This window comes from Leuresthes tenuis, unplaced genomic scaffold, assembly GCF_036924035.1.
Source record: "Leuresthes tenuis unplaced genomic scaffold, fLeuTen1.0.hap1 SCAF_13, whole genome shotgun sequence".
Classification (NCBI taxonomy): Eukaryota; Metazoa; Chordata; class Actinopteri; order Atheriniformes; family Atherinopsidae; genus Leuresthes; species Leuresthes tenuis.
In genome coordinates this window covers 17514164-17528578 of record NW_027325367.1, presented here as the reverse complement: position 1 = coordinate 17528578, position 14415 = coordinate 17514164, and the positions used below count along the sequence as shown (strand labels likewise).

At 44.7% G+C, this 14415-nt stretch overlaps 2 protein-coding genes across 2 annotated transcripts; one reads left to right on the top strand and one right to left on the bottom strand.

Moving 5' to 3' along the window:
- Positions 1–320: 320 nt before the first annotated feature.
- On the bottom strand, positions 321–9560 carry fkbp1b (FKBP prolyl isomerase 1B). The gene is made up of 4 exons (XM_072362439.1): positions 9316–9560; positions 8571–8618; positions 1560–1672; positions 321–1067 (listed from the first exon to the last, which is right to left on the bottom strand). The coding sequence occupies exons 1-4, from the start codon at positions 9350–9352 to the stop codon at positions 939–941; spliced, it is 327 nt and encodes a 108-aa protein (XP_072218540.1). The 5' UTR covers positions 9353–9560; the 3' UTR covers positions 321–938.
- Positions 9561–9831: 271 nt separating this feature from the next.
- On the top strand, positions 9832–14259 carry wdcp (WD repeat and coiled coil containing). The gene is made up of 4 exons (XM_072362700.1): positions 9832–9938; positions 10592–12518; positions 12821–12941; positions 13524–14259. The coding sequence occupies exons 2-4, from the start codon at positions 10611–10613 to the stop codon at positions 13715–13717; spliced, it is 2223 nt and encodes a 740-aa protein (XP_072218801.1). The 5' UTR covers positions 9832–9938; positions 10592–10610; the 3' UTR covers positions 13718–14259.
- The last annotated feature ends 156 nt before the right edge of the window (positions 14260–14415 follow it).

The following is a 14415-nucleotide window of genomic DNA, read 5'->3' as shown; positions in this document are numbered from 1 at the left end:
ACCGGAAGTGAAAATTGCAGTCAAGCTTCTTGAGTATTATTTAGATAATAAATTCCTGCTTTCGTTAGCAGTATAGCCAACAACTGAAATAGGGTATGTCAAACTATATTAGTACACTCAAATAGCAATGTAAGCCGACTTTGTTTACTAAGTTGTTATACATGGTAGAATATCGATTAGAAGCAGTATTTTAGCATTCAGACCTCAATGGGCTTCTGTGTACTATCATTAAAGCATCCATTAGGTGGCGATATAGACGCAAGATCTAACAGATCATTCTTCTCTCTCGATCACACATACATTACACACAAGAGGCAGAGTTCTCAACACAGTACATGCCATTTTTATTCAAGAGTTGGTCAGTAAACTGTCATAGTTGTAATGGCTCTTTAAGAGTGCTGTACAGCATTGATCAAATTAGACTGGGTACACTTGCAGTAAATGTGCATCACGGTTATAAAATACACTAAACAGCAACATCATTCAGAGCATTCAGCAGGACAAGCCTTTATCAAAGTGGCAATGCAGACAGTGGTATATAATGCCCGGTTAATGTACAGAGCAGAAATATTGAATCTTCCACATTTGTACCCTTCCTCTGCTGTTCAAATTGTAAGGCAGTTTATGTTTTGATTGCAATGTATTATTGATTTTCATCTGGCCAAAGTTTTCCTCTGAGAGAACTCACAACACTGAAATGAAACTCGACAAACAGCGTCTCTAGCAAACAGAAAACAATGTTTTGTGTGAAAGTCTTGTGTGATGTGAATATCTTCTAGCAGAATCTGTGATGACAAGATGGCAAGAAAGCAGCAGAAGACACATTTAAATACTGAACTGAAGAAGACTGTAGAAACCAAAATAGGTGGGAGACGGCAACCAGGTGTATCCCTGCAGAAACGCGGCCCCCGTTAACCTTCGGCCTCTTGCGGGGGACATCACTCCAGCTTGAGCAGCTCCACGTCGAAAATAAGCGTTGCGTTTGGTGGGATGACCCCGGGGTGGCCTGTCGCCCCATAAGCCATATCTGGTGTGCAGGTGATTTTAGCCCTCTGGCCAAGGCTCATCTGAGGGCACAGATAAAAAAAGAAAACATGGCTGGATGTGGCGATGATTTTCCCTTCTTTTCATGTTTGAAGCAACTTTAACATATCTGTATATTTTACATTACACTTTTCCTGCTAACTCTGAAGCAGCCAGTGTTTTCTGCTCCTTGCAAGCCCCGAGTGACAATGCAAGCTTTTATAAGCATGTAATTGCGCAGGACGATGCACATAACTTTATGACTTTGAGTCTATGAGACTAGACAAGAGTCTTGAGACTATGAGATTTGGTTAAAATAATAGTTACTACCAGAAATAGTGCTGCGTAACCAGTCTTCTGACCGCAGAAAATAACCAAACACACTATTTTTGAAGCACTCATCCAGGTTTAACAGGAGGTTTATTGCAGACAACACAGGTACAAATGACCGATGGCCCAGTTGTGGTTACAACGGATAAAATAAGAATCAAGCTAGTGAGATATATACGACAAAAATTTATTTGATTTTTTTTTACCTGTGCTACTCCTTCTTCCCAGCCCTTTATGACCTCCATCCGTCCAATCTTGAACTTAAAGGGCTTGTTCCGGTCTCGAGAGGAGTCGAACTTTTTCCCGTTCTGTAGCATACCTGCCAAAGGAGCAGAGAAACACTTCTGGTACCAAAGTAAATACAAAACAAAGATTTAAGTGCACACTTGTTTTAGGGCTGTCCTTCAGTTAGTTGCCACTGTGGCGAAAAGAAAAAACAAAAAGTACCACTCTGATGGGGTTTCTTTCCTTGGCCCCATTTCAATCACTCAAAATGAACAAAGGAAATGTGAAGCAGGAAGCACTGGCCTGGTTAGTGGATTATTTTTAAAGCTAACTAGGCCATTCCTTGCTCATGTCTAGACCACAGGGAGAGAGGGGTAACAAAGGCGGAGCAGCGCATGATTCTGCTCCTTCCGAACAATGACCAACCTTTCAGGCGTGATAATAACACTGGGCCATTAAACATGTCTAAGGAGGCATGAAAACACTGGCCCACTTTATTAGTTGTTTTAACAACTTTAGGGAATCCAAGCTGCCATCTGAGGTAATGCATTGCTACTGTGATGATGACTCATGAGAACTTTCTGACCCTTTCAAAGCCAACAAGCGTAAACAATGAAGTCTTTACAGCAGTTGGCGATTTCCTCTGCACAAACCGTGCGGAAAGACAAGAAATATGGAAGTGCAAGCAAACAGTAGTCCACAGTAGAATTTTAGCGGAGCTGCAGTGTTTGTGGAGACCGATGAATCTGGATATTCGTTATCATTGTGTGAGGGTCCACGCAGATTTCTGGGCCCAACACAAACAGGTATGTGGAAAAGGAAAGTTCACCTCGTCCTTACCTGGTCTTAAAATGAGGTAAACACAACCTACAGCAACACATTACATATTAGAGCCTTTATTTATTTCACAATAACTACTGAAGCAGTGTGTGAAGTGCACCTCATGACTGAATATGTTGTAGGACCACCTTCAGCGGCAGCAACTTGAAGTGAAGCTTTTCTGTGTGACATCATCAGTCGCTCTCATTATTGTGGAGAAATTCTGGCCCATTCTTCTTTACAGCGATGCTTTTGTTCTTACGGCTTTGTGGGCATCGATTTCAGCACAGCTCTCCTCAGGTCCCATCACAGCATTTCAGCCGGGATGAGGTTCGAGACTGGCATTGTTCCAGAAGTCTTGTGGTTTGTTCAGTTGCAACCGTGCAAACCTAAGTTGTGCTGCCGTGTTTTTTGTTTTTTTTTAGAGAGAAGAGGCTTTCTCCTCCAACCCTACCTATAACCACGTCTTTTTCTAATTGAACCTGTATGCCAGCTGAGGCCTGTAGACTCTGAGGGCAGCAACAACTGCTTCTCTTAGGTCACCACACCTGAATGTTCCAGACCAACAAACCGAAAAAACTTGCTTTTGTGAAGGTGCTCACACTTACTGATGATCAATGAATCAAGTGCATTTGATTAGCAGCATGAGGCTGCCACTTATCCCCTTAGTTTCTATGAAAGCGGTAATAGTCTCGTCTTATGCCTTACGCACACGAACCTATAGTGTAAAATGGAAGCAGCCCGACTGCATTGGTAAAGCGAGAGGACTGCTGCACATCAGTAAAATATGGATGGCAATACTGAATTTAGAGAGGTAGCTTAACACCCATGTCGGTAAAATGTCGTTGTCCTGCGATATTCTTTTGATTTATCTCTCTCTCTGTTGTAATTCAACAAGTGTGTACAGCTGGCATTTAAAGTTGGTGTTAACTGAAGTTTACTTATGGTGTCATACTCATCTAGTCCTGTGAATGTTGATACTGTACTGCCTCTCCTCTTTCGCTTCCCCTAAACTTAGTAAGTCTGTCTTTTCCAAGAATCCCAGTGGCCCATATGTCAGAAGGCTTGGGCCCTGTCCAATCATGGAGCCATCAAGTTCACACGCCAAGGCGAATACCACCTGCTGCAGGTCATTTGAGTAGCAGAATGACGAAAACGTCTTGCAGCAACTGCAGAAAAACTGGGTTCGGTTTCTGGCGGCGGTAACTGCAACTTGAAGGAAAACACTGAGGCCAGTGAGGGAATCAAATCCTGGGCGTTGCACTGCTGAGTCCTATGGTTGGTCAGGGTGTCACTGGAGAGGCTGCAGAAGCAAAGCAGATACTGTGCACACCCATGCAGTAAACTCCTTCCTGCTGAACTAAAAGGAGCCGTTCCGTGTTGGTTTGAGGTGACGGCACAGGCAAAAAGAGGGGTGAAACGGGGCTGTGGTGCACATCAGCAAATCAGTTAGACAACCGGTTAGAGAATAACAACACGGAAAATTTCCACCTTGCTCCCATTGGCCAATAATCCACAGAGGAACGTTTCTAAAGAAAGACATGCCTTCTGATATTTGGCCTTATTTGTTAACTGCAGCTTGGTTGGCAAGTTAGCCCAGTTTTTAGTGAGGATTTCTTTCCACACACTGCACCTCCCCCCCCCCATGTCACTGCTCTGTTATCACTCTTTGTATAGCTAAGGATGGGTGGGGTCTCTGCAAAAATACGGCGAGGCCTGTCCCTTCCTGAGGCCAGCTCCCAGACTCACTCCTCGTGAGAAGATTTTTGCTCGGTAGTTGGCTGGCTTGAAGCCATACCACACAGGGGTGGGGTTATTTTTACTTGGTTTACTGTATCCTGCCTTGGCCCTCGTCTAGGACGGCTGCCAGCGGAGCAGCCCCCCTGGGCTCAAGTGCGGATGAAACGGGATGTGTGTAAAGTTATCTGCGCGAGAGTGTGTTGCCACCTTTCACAGCTGCGGGCACACACGTCTCAATAAGAAGGAGAAAGTAATGATCCATCTGAGAGTGGAAGCTGACGTGAAAAGGAGAAGTTTGGAGCTATAGCTTAAAAGTCACTCAAATGCTATGACTGAACCTGCAAAATAGGAGTGGGTTTATGTGGGATATGAAGAGTCCTGTTTACTCAATGGTACAGCAGAGTCTACTAGATAGTTATCAAGGTGCTACAACACAACTAACATATTTCTCCTCGTATTCTAATCTGCCAGCCGGGTGGTGAATGAAGATATGTCGTCCATTCTCGAGCACTCAAACTAATCCAAAGGGAACCGGTTTCACCAAAATCCCAAACACATTTTTCTTTTTTAAAGAATCTTTATTTAGGAGCCATACAATGACTTTCTTTTTTTTTTTATTGCTTGCATCAACTGAACCGTCTTGAAAAAGCTGAAAGAGAGTTTGGCCGCTCTTGACATACAGCCTGAAGCTCACTCGCTCTATTTTTGGGTTACACATCTCGAGCCACTGGGTCTCACCAGTGAACGCATCACGATAACGAACGACAGCCAGGTTTATTGATGGTAAATACTTCCCAAAGTTCATGCCTCTTGCACTGGCGACTAACGATATGCTGTTCGTGTCATGGTGACTCATGGGTTCATTTTCTTTTCTTCACACTGAATGTTATCACACCTGCTTCCATATTCCTCCCTCAGTCAAAGCCCTTCACACAGAGCTCAGCACATTCAGACTTAATAGAAGCAGGAGCGAGCGTGACTTATTGTGCTGCTATGAGGCCGTGGCTGATATCTTCCTTGTGGCAGCGAGCGCGCTCTGCTAATTTGGGCGCCTGACCACTCTCACCAGAGTCAGAGAAGGGTCACACAGACATATCTGTGTGTCTGTGCGCTCTGGCATGCGTACGTCTGCGTGTTTAAAGTCCCAGAGATGAAAGTGAGCATTAGAAAAAGGGCAAGTGAGCGTCTCTGTAAGCGCAAAGCTTTCTCATGCTAAATGCTGGAAATATAGAGTGGCTTAGAATCCAATTATGTATCGGGAAATCTCTCCTCTTACTGTTTGTCTTTGCTTTCTGGAAAACTAACACCAGGGCAGGGTTGCGTCAGGGCTACACTCTGTGGTTGTGCTGTGAAAGCCAGCTGGATGACATCAACAAGCTTGGGTTACAAATCTTTACTTGGTACCATTTCTTTATAAAATTTTTAAAAAAGTGTTAACTAGTCTAGTCCCTTGGCTTTTTCATGCAGCATGCGCTGTGGTATTCTCTGTCTTTATAACAGTATACCAGTGAAGTTTACTGGTATGACCTTTGGTCATTAAATTGTCATTCATTAAGGTGCCGCACCAATGGCAGCCTGTTGCGGTCGCTACGAGATTTTCTGCAGGTTTTATTTCCATTAAAACACAAAGTTTTTGAGCCTTTTTTCCACGCTGGTTTGGATGGCGGGGTGGTAATTTCTGCCGGTGCTTCTAAAACAACGTTGGAAAGATCGGACGTGAAGGACAGCACGCGTTTGTCGTTTGTGGTTGAGAACATGTCACATTTAACGTCAAATCTGTGGCTCCCATAATCTTTTTTATTGGACTGCATCCACCTACATAAGCATGGCCTGCATCTGTCACAATAAAACAATCTTAAACCTACTTATATTACCCACTAAAAGCAAATGCACGTGACAAAACAAAGGGCTTGCTGATAAACAGCTGTTTTTAAAGCCATGGTGGCCCTATTGTTGCAATTTTGAAAGGGGTTGACTCAATACAGAGTATTTTAATTCACTGATAATAAAAGGGACGAGCTCGGAGCGCTGATAAGGACAGTGTAATGCGTTTCAATGACACTCCTTTTGGACCAAAGCCTCAACAACGCCACGACACTGCGTCACTTTAAAGGTCTCCCCAGCCCCTGACATAATTGGTTTCTTGCTCTGGGCCAAGCAAAGAGTTGTAGCGACGGTTTTTCGCTGCTGGAGCCCGAGCTTTGGGAGTCGATACAGAAAGAGCTGGCTATGGTTCCAAGCCAGCCCTGGAACTACTTTGGAAGAAAAACGCTTGAGACATGGCCGCAGGAACCCATTAAACACCTCCACACGGCTCTCAGATTATAAGGACAGACAGAGACTGCAGACAGAGTGGTAACAAAGGAGGGATCGCAGAGCTTGTTCACAGATGGTGCGATTCCTGGACATGTTTCTGCATCCTGGATGGCAAACAGTCATCTTTGAGTTTCCGTATCAAGTTGCCTACCAAGAGAGTTCCCCTGTGTGACATCATCGGCTCTGTTTTTGCCCGCCTACAGACAAAGCAATGCGTCCGTGGAGAACTTTAATCTCCAAGACATTTGGACTACACCTTTCTTATCTATAGTTCCAACTTTCCAAGTTTGCCGACTGATTTTTATTTATTTTTTGTTCCTTTTCATGTTATCATTCATTTCCCATTGGTAATTAATACTGCGACGTGGTCATTTTCCTTTGGGGATGAATAAAGATAACAGAAAAATTCAAATATTCATTTGGTCAGCTTTCTAACTAAATTCTGGGAAAGTGACTCATCAATAAAAAGGTGTAAAGTAGGCTCACATACAATATAATAAATCAAAATACAGTCTTTCAACTATCATTACATCATGTGTGAACCGTTGACGGTGCTTCTGTCCCTTAATCTTATTAGAATATAATAACAATTATTACAAAGCTTGCCAGTTTCATCCAAGTCAGCTATATTCTCCATCTAATCTTTTGATACCAATACGTTATTTCCTGACAAACCTCTGCAAATGCACTTCCCCAGCTGATACAAAAACATGTTTCTAGTCTTTTGTGCTCCACAAGTTATGGCTTGCTTTGGCTTAACGCTGCATTTTGCGTGCCTTTGCCACCAAAATAGCAGCAGCTTATGGGTAAATCCTGTTGGTCAAAAAGAAAAGGCAAACAAAGGTTTGGGAGGACATGAATAAAACAAGCTCAGACTGACATTTAAAGGTGGAAGCTAAAGCCGTTACTACGACCGAACAATGTTGGAAAAACTATTTTAGTTTAATTTACCGATATTGTTGAGCGCCGCAGAGATTTGTGTTTGGAAAATAAGAGAAAAATTACAGGGAAATGCATTAGATTTCGAGAGAGCGCTGCAGACAGTTTAGTTTCACCCCAGGATGTAATAAGTAAAAAAAAACAAAAAAAACAGCACTGAATGTGATTGTGACACCAGAGAGAAAGAACACAGGACAGAAAAGCAAGATAAAGTGTGGGATGCCTACAGTGGGTGAGATTCTGACGGGGTGTGAGTCTAATTATCTGATAGAACCACAAGGAAAGGAGCAGTGGACTCTTAAACTGTCCCTATACTAGACCACAAATATCTCAGCAGATCATCCTTACATCCTGAGATGTAGATATTCCAATTACAGCATAGTTTATCACAGCGGCAGCTCATTTCAGCTGAAATCAAGCCCAACAGTAACCCAAAGAGTTAAACACCCCAACACTCGTTACCTTATATGTTTTCAGACTATGACACACACGTCAAACAAGATTAAATCCTGTCAAGGCAGTATTTAACATAACAGCAAGGAAAAACCCAGGGCGAACAAACTAATACCTGAAAGCACGGCATATTCACCACAAAAAACACCCTCATGTTCATATCTAACCGGTGTTACACAGAATCAGTGCCAGAGTGTGTGTAATAACGTCTATAACCACATAATAACCGTGTGATAGACGGTTGACGGATGACATGCACACTGGGCTTTATTTACTGTCTGGTCTGACAACCTCAGGGCACAGAACAGCCCAAATGTATTTCTCAAGTGTCTCAGCGTCTTAGTGCCCCACCTCCAAAACTGGGCGATCTGACAAGAGACAAACAGGAAAAATGCAGCATTTGTGTGTGTGTGTGTGTGTGTTTGCAGCACAAGCTGGAATACTTAAAAAGATTACCGACACAATGGCGCAGCAGATTTCTCGTTCAAAACTGGAGCAAACTTGTATTTTTCGTCCAGTGGAGGCCACGCCACTGTTTTTCCTGAAACACTAAGCCGCACGCAGGTGCATTGGCGTTCAACAGACAGCTCATTGTTTGGATGGCTTGACATCTGAGCCATGTTGTGCTGCAGATGCTGTCCAAGGGGGGCAAAAAAATGTCCTCCTTCAGCGAGGAGACAGGAAGGATGTAGGGATTTTAAAGAATAGAAAAGACAGGTAGTTACCTATGTAATGTACAACACACGTCTGGCCTTTCTTTGGAAACGTTCGTCCTGTCAAGAGGAGAAAGAGAGGGAGAATAAATGTTATTGCATGTTTGCACACTTGTCAGTCTGAGAGGCTAATCTTGTAGTTAGCCATGTCTCACTGATGATGACCCTATTAAGCCTGGGGTTCCTTGCAGGAATGTCACCCCCCCTCAAACAAAAAAAAAAAAAACTTGCAGACATATTCCAGTCAGATCTGTCACTCTCATCATCACGTTGACAGACAGAGTGGGAAACTATCAGATGCACCTAAATATGTCTTAACAATACGAGACAAGCCATTGGGAGCAGTATAGCACTCCAACTTCATGGTAACGAATAGGTTGCGAGAGGCTATACGTGATAATGCATCTCTCTGTTTGAAAACCTCAGTTATATCAACTGTGAAGTCTTGTTTTACAGCGCCCCGTACATTTACTTTGGCACAGTTTAAGAATGGAGAGTTCTGGAAAAATGCCGAGCAGGCGTCCGTGATGAGTTGCATTTAATTTTTTTTAAAAAGCTTTACAAAGAGCTCTAATTATAGCGGGAATAATTACCTGCTATCAAACCCTCTAATCTTATTAGACCCTGGACTTGAAATGTAACGTTTACTGTATTCCCAAACCTCTGTCCGACATTCTGGGGAACTACCGAGCCCGAACACCACCACCACTACTTCTAACCCACATCAAAGCACACCCAAGCGGATAAATTTACTTACCATCACCGGGAGATATTGTCTCGACTTCCACGCCCATGGTTGCGCTGCTTATAATATGAGCTATACAGCATACAGCCTAAAAAAAAACCTTTCTACAGCCAGTATAATCCCGTTGTGGCTACAAGTCGGGCTTTATCGATGGAAACCATGCATTCACCGACCACTACCGACCCGCAGCTACAGCCGGCCGTAAGACAAGATTTTGTCGCGAGACAGCGTCCAAATACAGCGTTGAGAACTACGATTACATTACAGACGTCGTCTTTAGACGTGCGCCACGCAGCGGATGTGCAGTGTAGTTTGCAGTCTTGTCAGTTTAATTTTCTTTCTTTGGTTAACTATAGTGTTTGTCACAGCAAACATTTAGCTCATACTAACTATCTTAATTTAGCCAGCTGTTGACTTAAACGCTTCTTTATAAAGCCGAATCATGACAAAAATAGTCCTAATTAAACTACATATCCCATGATGCACCACAATTGTCCAGTTAGCTTTTGCTTCCGAGTCACTTCCAAACGAACGTTGGAGACGCATTTTAACCGGTAAAACGCGAAGTTATTGATGGAAAACCCACATTTCGTGCTTTTCACGGTTTTTATATAAGATGCTTGAGGTGGTTTAAGGTAGGTTCAAGTTAGAGTTGCATGTTTATCTAGTTTTTTTATTTTATTTACTTATTCGTTAAGAACTAGATGTGTCAACCTAGTATAGAGGTTCTTGTCACTAGGAAATGCAAGTTTATAGAATCACATCTTAATCACAAATGTTATAAAGCTTGTCCTCATTCAGACTGATATCTGTTTTCTGTGTGTTCTTCAAGAGTTCCGCTTACACTTGCGCGTATACATATGTAGTTGTGTATTTTTAGCTCAAACTTCTAATTTTAAAGCTTTTTCTCTATTTCTGGTGATATCTAAATCTCCTAAGGAAAACCAATCTATTCTTGTGAGGGTGAACCCAGACTCCCCCAATTCTAAAAAAACGAAATGCTTTGGTAACTCGATAAAGAATTAATACCTTTAGCTCCTAATAGTGTTTTCGTTAAGGTCATCCGGTATAAGCAGCTATAGGTGTTCGTCACCACAGCCTCAGCTCAGGCAGGTGGGGGGGATTAAAGCATGTACTTGGAAGGAGACACAGAAGAGGCTTGCGCTATTCTTAATCTGCATAGGTTGCAATACCTACTCTTGTGCAAGCCCACTTCATATCAGATACAGATCTGTCATCGATGCTGGCTTTTTGAAAACGTTTTTTCTTCTTCTTCTCTTTGAACAAGCTTCTTCGTTCCTGCCGGGATGGATCTTGGGAAGGCAAAGCTGCTTAGGACAGGACTCAACACTCTACACCAAGCCATCCACCCTGTGCATGGGATTGCATGGACAGACGGCAAGCAGGTCTGCCTAACAGCTCTCTACTTCCTCAATGGTGAGTTGAAGTTTGGGGACACCAACGTCATCGGGCAGTTCGAGCACGTCTTCGGGCTCTTCTGGGGCCCGCTGTGCTGTTCGGACTCTCCCGCCCTGCTTGCTGTTCAGCACAAGAAACATGTTACCGTGTGGCAACTGCAGCTCAGTGCCCTCGAGCAGAACAAGCTGCTGTGCACGCAGACCTGTGAGATGAGCGAACCGTTCCCTTTGCTCTCTCAAGGCTGTGTCTGGCATCCTAAATTAGACATTCTGGCTGTGTTGACTAAGAGAGACAGTTCGGTGTTGTTTTCTGTCAGGGTGGACAACAGGCGAATCAAAGCGGACATCAAAGGTAGTGGACTGATTCATTGTGCTTGTTGGACTAAAGATGGCACCCGCCTGGTGGTGGCTATCGGCAGTGCTCTTCATTCATTCATTTGGAATGACATCCAGAAGAGTCTGGTGGCCTGCTCATTCTGCCCCATCTTTGACGTGGGGGGCTACATCTGTGCCATTGAGGCCACGGGGGAGGCTCAGGTAGCAGTGGCGACAGAGCTGCCGCTTGATAAGATTTGTGGGTTAAATTCTGGCCTAACGTTTGACATGCTGACAGAAACGGAGCCACAGAGCTCACATGTGGTCATGTCAGAGGATGACAGCGTTTTAGACTCGAGGAGGAGATCGCTTGAATCAGAAAGATCTTACATCCCCAGCTCGGGCCCTCTCGATCTTACCCACCTCCTGGCAAGGCACCGTCGCTCAGACCCCAGCCCCCTTTTCCACCTGCGTCGTCGGGACACTGTGACAGGCTCTGGCCAGGACAGCTCTCACCTTGTTCTGGTTACCTATGAACGAAAGGTCACCACCACCCGCAAAGTCAGCATCCCGGGGATTTTGGTCCCCGACATTGTCGCTTTTGATCCGCGTGCCTCCACAGTTGCAGTGGCCTCCAACACATGCAACATGGTTCTTGTGTACTGTATCACAGCCTCTGCGATGCCGAACATCCAGCAGATCTCCCTGCAGCACAACGACAGGCCCAAAGGAGTCTGCTTCCTCAGTGACAAGGTGCTGCTGTTGATGGTGGGCAGGCAGAAGGCCAACGACCCGGCCTTCCTCCCGTCTTCCAACACGGACAAATATTTCCTCCGTCTCATAGCCAAAGAGCTGATATACGATGGAGGGACACCCATCCCACCATCCCCCTCTGCTCACAACCACGAGACTTCTGCTAATTTGTGCGCAGGGATTAGGAGGCACTCAGAGCACCTGTCAAAGGATGACGGAGAGCGCCAAGGGATAAAAGACTTGGTGTTGCCTGGGAGAGGAGTAGTTTGTTCACCAGGGAACAGGCGGAGGCTGGTCGAGGAGGTGAGGAGCAGCGACCCCAGCCCCGTCACCAGCTCCGTGGACTTCTCCGACCGATCAGACCGAGCCCTGTCCAGTACCTCCTCCATCACAGTGGAGAATTTTGACATGGACCATGTCAACCGAATGGCCAGCCTGGCAGTTGCCAGCCAGGTCAGCAGAGATTCCAGTCGGGCCAGCTCTCCTCGCTTCGAAGCATCGGAGAAGATTCAAACGGAGCTGACGCTGCCTCCGCCCGAAAAGATGTCCCCCCAAACCAAGGAGCGCGCACTGGAGCAGCTGGTGCACAGCATGGAAAGGCTTTTTACTCGCTTCGCAGATGTGCAGCAGTGCCTGACAGAAATCAAAGATCACACGCAGAATGGCAAGAAGGCCCCGAGTGTCTACCCTAATGCCAGCGAGCCTCCATACGTCAATGTCACATGCCAGGTATAGTTTTATCTACCACAATTCCCTGTTTTTTTTTGTTTTTTAGGCTTATGTACACTGTATTTACTGCACTGTGCAGGAATAGCAATCAAAGCTAGAGAAGGAGAGGTTCTTCTTTAAACTTTTTCTCTTTGGCATCACTTTCTGTCATGAGTGGTTATTGCACGATAGGACTGATGCATTCCTTCTCTAATGGTACCAAAAAAAAGACCTCAAGACATGTCAGGTTGACATATTAAATGACTGTGACGGCCTCTTTGAACTCCTTCTCCATGACGTTTTCCTTCCATGTGCACATGCAGAAGCAGTTGTCAGAAAACGTCTTCATTGATGAGAGGAGGCCGGTGCTGCTCTGTGAAGGAAAGCTGTGTCTGCGTGCCCTCCAAGACCTCTTCAACCTAAGCATTGTGGAGATGATATACGGTACGTGCAGGAAAATACATCTGCTGTCAAAGCAGGCTGACCAGTTCAATAAGCAGGCAGTATAGCATCTGTAGCCTCTGCACCCCTATCGTCGCTGAATATTACTTTTCCACTCAGTGGCCTCGTCTGTGCTGTGAAGCAGAATCAAAGTGGCCTTTGTAAACGCCCTTTGCTTCTCGTTGCATGTGAGATTAACTGCGTTGTGACAGGGTGTGCGGGTTTGATTAATGGAAAGCACTTCGAGGAAACTCCCTGTTGTCCTCTAGGTAGGTCTTCCCCCCCACTTGGTTTTTCAGAAGGCTGGAAGGTATTCGACTTCGTATTCCAGTTCTGTATCTTCTCACCTTCCTTCTCTTCTGATTTTCTATGCACTTTATTCCATAAGGAATATCAATTTTACTCCAGTTATCAACCTACTCTGGTATTGTTCTAACATTAACGTGCCTAAGCTATAATTGGAAGTGATTAAGAGCCTAGGTCAGATTACAAGCTTTAGAGCACAAGCTGCTTACAACATGATGTTTTGTTGCTGTTGTGAGCTGTCCTTAAGTTCGACACACCAACCTGTTATTGTTCCTACAGGACCTTTGTGGATTGTACTGGTGGCAGACGCGGATGGGTTCGTGCCTCTGACATTTAAGCCCAAGGAGGAGCTCACAGTGCGCAACGGAAAGAGGAAATCTACCCTGCGGACTCCTGGAAGTCCGGAGAACTCTTGCCCATCCAGCCCAGCACCTAGCCAAAGTCCCAGTACAACCACAGAGACAGCCACATAGTAACCACTGTAGCCACTTTCCTCTGTTACCGTATGATATCTGACTCAGAGTCAGGCATTCGACCCTGACGGAGCAAAAGTGGCATGAACTTGCAGAGCTGCGTGCCGTGAGCCACAGTCTCACAGCGTTGCCGGCTAATTGTTTTATTTTTAATTTTTTCCATTAAAACACACAAGATCTCCCTATTCTAAGAGTTGTACTGCGAACATATGCCGTATGGAGCCTGAAGCCAGAGTTTTTAGTGTCACAGTGAAGCGGGATAGACCTTCGATTGTCAAATAGCTGATAGAAAATTTAAAATGGAGCCGCATTTCTCAATGGTGGCATTATAATTGCCAAATTAAACTACAACACGCTGAGTTACAGACATCTTTTCTGTATTTAATCGATTGGATATTTGATCCTTGGTGCATTTTTTCATCCCAACTCAAACTCTCAATGTGACTTCCGCTGTTATGGGACCTAAAAGCTTCATGAGCTGCTCTCGTTAAATACACAGCAGGCATGTATGACCTTAGTAATCTGCACAAACACAAAGTTCTTTGTGGCCTGTGTCGAAGTCGCTTCGTAGGACGCCCCTCGGGGCGTAATGTTGACACGTTGCTGCTTCCAAATAAACTGCAGAAATGAGCCGTGTTTTTTCTTTTTGTTGGTTTTGACAAATGTCGTCCCTTTTCTCTTTGCTTCTTCATCAAGGC